Source organism: Pinus tabuliformis, chromosome 9, assembly GCF_031772625.1.
Source record: "Pinus tabuliformis cultivar Carrire ecotype Pingquan chromosome 9, CPIR1, whole genome shotgun sequence".
Classification (NCBI taxonomy): Eukaryota; Viridiplantae; Streptophyta; class Pinopsida; order Pinales; family Pinaceae; genus Pinus; species Pinus tabuliformis.
In genome coordinates this window covers 357,875,487-357,881,942 of record NC_142307.1, presented here as the reverse complement: position 1 = coordinate 357,881,942, position 6,456 = coordinate 357,875,487, and the positions used below count along the sequence as shown (strand labels likewise).

At 35.1% G+C, this 6,456-nt stretch overlaps 1 protein-coding gene across 2 annotated transcripts; it reads right to left on the bottom strand.

Moving 5' to 3' along the window:
• Nucleotides 1-2,727: 2,727 nt before the first annotated feature.
• Nucleotides 2,728-6,133, bottom strand: LOC149148682 (gamma-tocopherol methyltransferase, chloroplastic-like). 2 transcript variants are annotated; one of them, XM_089445448.1, is made up of 7 exons: nt 5,824-6,133; nt 5,265-5,434; nt 4,765-4,869; nt 4,508-4,618; nt 3,620-3,712; nt 3,432-3,522; nt 2,728-3,156 (listed from the first exon to the last, which is right to left on the bottom strand). In XM_089445448.1, the coding sequence occupies exons 1-7, from the start codon at nt 6,035-6,037 to the stop codon at nt 3,053-3,055; spliced, it is 888 nt and encodes a 295-aa protein (XP_089301574.1). In that variant the 5' UTR covers nt 6,038-6,133; the 3' UTR covers nt 2,728-3,052. The 2 variants fall into 2 exon arrangements, with proteins under 2 accessions (XP_089301574.1, XP_089301575.1); XM_089445449.1 differs by having other exon boundaries at nt 2,729-3,156; nt 3,432-3,519.
• Between the last annotated feature and the right edge of the window lie 323 nt (nt 6,134-6,456).

The window sequence follows — 6,456 nt, the reverse complement described above, 5'->3', positions numbered from 1 at the left end:
TTGGGCTGGAAGTGTTGATGATAGGAAAAGCACATTGGGATATGTGTTCATATGGGATCGAGAGCCATCTCATGGGCTTCCAAGAAGCAACCAGTTGTGTCTTTGTCAACAACAGAGGCAAAGTATGTGGCAGCAACAGCAGCAGCATGCCAAGCAGTGTGGCTAAGAAAAGTTCTCAGAGATTTGTGTCATGAACAAGAAAAGGGCACAACTATTTACTGTGACAATAGCTCGGCAATAGCACTGTCTAAAAACTTTGTTTTTCATAAAAGGAAAAAGCACATAGACACCAAATTTCACTTCATACGTGAATTGGTTAACAATGGTGAGATTGTTTTGCAACACTGCAGAACAGAGGATCAGTTAGCTAACATCTTGACAAAACCATTAGGAAAGAAAAGTTTTGATCATTTCAGGAAATGCCTGGGTATGCAAAAAAACCCAGCAGTTGAAATTAAAGGGGAGTGTTGAAAATTATAATTTCAAAACTGCAGATTTTTTCCCTGCGATGCGATCCATCGCAAATCGCAGATGTTACCCTTTCGCCTGCTTCCCTTGTTATATGCGATGTGATCGCAGATCGCCATCGCGCCTTACCCTGTTGCTTCCCGATCGTGATGCGATGTAATGCGATATTGCGATACGATATTATCACAGATCGTAGATCGCGATTTTTCACCAGTACACGTTAAACCCTCCGCGATGTTGCGATGCGACCTGAGCCATCGCAGATCGCACTCTCACCTGCATACGATCCCAACCGTCCATCCATTTTGATCCAACGACCATTATTTGTTCTGGCTTATTCACGCCACCGCCATTGTTGTCTTTTCACCATTTACTTATTTATGTTCCCAAAGGAAGAGGAAGATCAGAGCTCCTGCACATTGAATGCTCAGCTATAGCATTTAATAAACAGCATGGCCGAGAACAAGAAGGACGCGCCACGTGCAAGTGCATTAAAAAAAAAGGATTATGGGTTTCTTACAGCAGAGCTGGCCGCAGGGCATTTATCAGTTATGAGCTTCCAAACAGCCGACTTCATTTTCTTCAAAAGGCATCACAGCTTGCTGCATTCAATACGCAGATAAGCTTTAGAAGATATTTTTATTTTATTGTTTAAATGTCAAATATGTTTTTAACATATAAATGTAATGAACATCAGTTCCTTTTTAATGTTAGAAGAATAGAAGAGAGTTTTTTGTGATTTCTGAAACGCACAGTAGTGTTGAGATAGTGAAATTAGTTTCTGGAATTGAAGCGTTCCTGTTGTAACCCCTCAAATAGAGGAAGATTATTTTGTAACAGTTTTTTTGTTATAATTAAGATCCTGTATTGTAGCAAAGTGTTGTTCTCTGTGCAATTTCTTTTGTGTTTGAAATCAACAGAAATTTCCAACAGTGCACCATACTAGTGTAGTGGGGTGCCACACATATTCAGAGTATGTGAAGTGGAAGACAAAAGAGGAAAAGTCTGATTTCCGATTTTATGATTGAAGATCATTTCTGATTATTTGTTTCTAGACCAGTAATGATGATTTCAGAGAAAATTTTAGCATATAAATAAATAACTAATCAGAATCTAAGTTAATGTCACCATTCATATTCATATTCATATTCATATTCATAATAATAATAAATCAAAAACTATAATTAACTTAAAAATTCGAAAAAATATCAAAATACAAACTAGATTAATAGATGGGAAGCCATCATAGATGTCATTGCATAAGCACTGACCTAAGAAATTACTCATAAAACGTTGCACGATAAATAGTCGTCGAATCTATTAAGTACCTTACAAGACAAAAATATTATGATTAAAATAATAATGTTCACTTTAACTTAGAATATATAAAATATTTATTTATAAAAAATATATTTAGAACCTAAGTTTTAATGTTCACCTATATATGGTTTGGTTTACATCTTTTATTAGCCTTTCTAAATTCAAAATAAAAAATGGCCGTGCAAAGAACCATACGCTTTTCGGGTTTTGTAGTATTAACGAATCAATATAGAAAACCACTTCAAGCACGGCAGCACCTAACGAGCCATATATAGGGTATTAAATGCCCTTGAAGATGCACGGGACATAGCTCATTAACACACGAATTGCCTTTTTTTATTTAGTGGCGAATTTTGCAATTCATGTGTTAACGGGTTATGTCCCGTGCATCTTCAAGGGCATTTAATACCTTATATATGGCTCGTTAGGCGCTGCCCTTCAAGCACACGGTGGTATACATACTTTGTTAATCATTTTTAAACTAAAATTCGTATAACAAAATGATTGGTTGGCAATTGATTATAATTTTAAGATTTTTGAAAAAATAGTTTAAATTTATTTTAAAATAAAATAGTAATTTTGAATGATTAAATTTAATTATAGTTAATTAAATTAAAAATATATATATTTTAGATATTTTATAAACTTTTTTAAACGGTGGAGTGTCACTCTTATAAATTTTGATGTTTTTGTTTAGTTAAATTTACTTAAAATGTAAATTTTATAATCTAAATGTTCGAGCAAAATGTTAAAATGTTAAACCTATTTATATTAAAATAAAAAAATAAAATAAAAAAAAAAAAAAAAAAAAACAAAAAATCTCCTAAAAAAAACCCTTTAAAATGTAAGGGTCTCCATACGAACAAATAAAAAACTCACGAAGTTTCGAAAGCCATTTTACCCTACTCCAAAGAAAAGCACACTTACACTTTAAACAATTTTATTATATAACGATACCCTTCTACATCAATGTTCATATTTTACATTATGGATTGCCACTACAACTCCCAAAATAAACTTGACATACAAATCATCTGCTTACTCAATTAACAAAATAATTATAAGTCAAACCATGCACATGCTTAGGAAAATTACTTCCAAAACTTAAGTCAAACCATGCATATAGTTGTACAATTACTTCCTGTAATAATATTTTAAATCACTCCACTTTCATACAATCAAACGAACATTTGGAATAACTTTATTTTGCTTTCACGCATTTTACTGAGCAATAATAACTGCATAGTTCTGTTTTGGAAGTTCTTCATGCAGGTTTCTGAGCAGTGATAACTGCGTATTTTACCAGTTCCTGTTTGAAGCCGTCCAGCCATAGATGAATAGGAGTTGCACCTTTCATAGCCTTGAATGCTGTCCAAGAAGCCAAACCAAATTACTGAACGATAATCAAGTGTTAAATTCAGAGCAATCTAATAATCAGAAAAGTAATCCAAATTTCAATTATCGACTAAGTATATCAACCAACATCAAACTGAGATCTTTAGGTAACTGAATCCTTCTTTCGATTATTTGTAGACATGAATGACATTATCTTCTTACCTTAATCTATTTAATAAAAGATAAAACATACCAAAAAGAAAGTGAGGACCATCAATCGTAGCAGATTGGAGTAAAAGGAACCTTACCAGCTTGTTGGAGAACCGGAGTTAGTTTGTCTATTATTGTCGAAAAAAAGGGAACTACATTTTCTGACCAGTCTGCAGTTTTGATATTCTGCTTGGAAAAAGCTTCAATTAATCAGAACTCTACAAAGTGCAATCTCTTTCAATGTCAACTGTCTTTGATTTGTTTCACGCCAAAACTATGACTTCACCTGTAGTGACAAGGCTTGCGCCATCCTCACATAGTCAGCAGTGGAGCACCAAGCAGGAAGGCAACATGCACGACTAATGTTGTCCAAGAGCTCCTGATGTCAATTCAAAATTTGTGATGTCACAGCGCAGCACTTAAACATGCCTCTCGCTGAACTAGAAAAGTTTATGCAGCTAGCTATACATGCATGCTCGTTCAGTGGTTTCCAACCTTTCTAAATTGTTGCAAACTGTTTTTAATAGTTTTGCATCCATTGCAGGCCCCATAATGTCTGCTGGAACTTCATATTCACATGGGTTTCAATTGATGCCTCCCCCGAAGTAGATCCATAGTCTAGGTGTAATAGTTTCGGTTTGGCAATGATTTAGTTCGGTTTGAATTCATTTTTTTTTAATGAAATTCAGATGAAGTTATCCATTAAATTCGTTTATATATACATGCTAAAATAGTAAGAAATCAATATCAATAAACATCAAAAATGTTATCACATACATGTATGTGAAATTGTAAAGATAAATTACAAGCTTGAGCTGTTTTGATCTATGAATTTGATCTACATATATGTAAAATTGTAAAGATAAATTACAAACTTAAACTGTGACATGAAGTTTTGAATTTTGATCTAAAAATTTGATCAACAACTATAAAGTTTGATGAAATTGCTGAACCTCATTTTTTTAAATTCACCAAAATTCAAACTTCAAAATTAAAGTTCCTATGACATAGGTCGCAATCCACATGGCTTATCTACACCATATAAATTGTAACTAAACTAAAAGACCCTTCACCCTAAGTGGCCTGGCAACATTTTAAATGTTTAAACCAAGCTGAAAAGAGTTGCAATAGTGCCCTCAGTGCAAATGCAATTCACAGTTGATTATCCATATACCTGCTCACTAGGCTGCAGAGAGGTCTCCCCTTTCAATAGGTCTCTGTGGCAGCAGGTCGTCATTATTATCAAACCACCAGGACCGACTACGCGCGCCAGCTCTTGCATAAACTGTTAAATAAATTGAGACATAGACATCACTTTCTATTTCTGGAATTGCATAATACGTAATACATTATATAATTGAAATCATGTGTTTAAACTCAAACTCGTGTCAACTTACCAATAAGAAAAGAAACAAACCAATCTTGGCTTACCTTTTCTTTATCCGGCATGTGCTCTCCACTCTCCATTGCCCATACCAGATCAAATTGCCCATCTGGAAAAGGCTGGTCTAATGCATTAGCCAGTTGAAAACAAACCTGTGTAAACGTCGACAAATCAAAATCCAGTTTCAGTCTAGAAAACTTAAAATATTGGAACCAACATCAACTCAATCCAGTTTCAGTCTAGAAAACTTAAAATATTGGAACCAACATCAACTCATTACGATCTAAATTGGAATATCTCGGCTGAGGTTATTCTATTAATTCATTAAGATCTAGATTGAAATATTCATATTAAAGTTAACCAAATTACCCTTTAGTGCAGCAAATTCCAAAATATTATCAAAATCTACCTTCCACTAACTCAACGAACCTAATTAGCCTTTAGTGCTTTTACCTTACTAGCGAAGGTGCTTCTTTAGTTGAAAATTTTCATATACCTGACTAGCGATCGTACTTAGGTTAGCCTTTAGTTGAAAATTTTCATATACCTTATCGCTGAGACCTTCAGCAGCAGTAAGGGCGGTGGCCCTTTCAACCTGCCATTCGCTGATGGTGATGCCCTCAACATGGGCTCCATACTTCCTACTCAAATACCTCGAACTCCCTCCTAATCCACACCCAACATCAAGCACGCGCCTTGGCCATTTGGATTCCTCGTCTTCAACACAACAAACAAAACATCCACGTCCAATAACAGTCGAAATCTCAGAATAGATTTAAGGAGTGGACCAACTTAACTAAGTAGCACTGAAGACAAATCCATCAATCAACTATCCAAAGAAACAAACAATCAAACTATCACAAAGAATCTATCACTATCATCATTATGGCTGATCGTCGATTTTAGAAATATTTTAATATTTTATTAACAACAGCAAAGTTAGAAGATATTACCGATCTTACTGTTGTACATTAAATCGTGAAATATTCCCAAAATTTATACTCCAGATAAATTCAAAACCATAAAACAAATCTTTAAAATCAAATCAATACTTGTATAACAAACCAAAGGACGATGGTACGAAAATTTTCATGGCTACATCTAACCAGAAATGTCTGCAAATTTGAGAGCCTCTTCCACCATTCTGACAGCGGCAGCTTTGTCATCGAGAAGGTTGTCAGGCGGAGAAGGGACGTCGTAGAAGCCGACGTGTAAGTGCTCCCCACGATCCTGCTCCCACGCAGCCGAGAACTGATCGTAGAACTCCGCAACATCCGAAGGCAGCTTCTCCACGCTCACCTCACCATTCTCCCCCGACATTCTGAATACAGTCAGTCAATCAATCAGTCAGTCGCTCCTCAGAATTCAAACACAACACAGAACACTGAATCCCACACCACATATAAAAAGGTTCGTACATTCATCTCAATTTATAATGCTGGATTACATCGTTAATTGCTCGATTATTTGTTCCAGAACGTAGTCATCAAACATCAAGATCCAATATTTCATATTCAACTAATAATTAAATAATTTTTTGTCTACTAACTCCATTGAACATCTGTCTCCAACATCATATTACTGTTTTCTGGATCTTTAAGATCCGCTCCATATCTGCTGAACGTCGACCGCCACCACCGAATGCTCATTGTCAACATTATTTCCGTATCATCCTATCACAATAAAACGAGTGCTGCTGCCAAAGGATTAGTAAAATAAATTATATATTCGCTGTATTG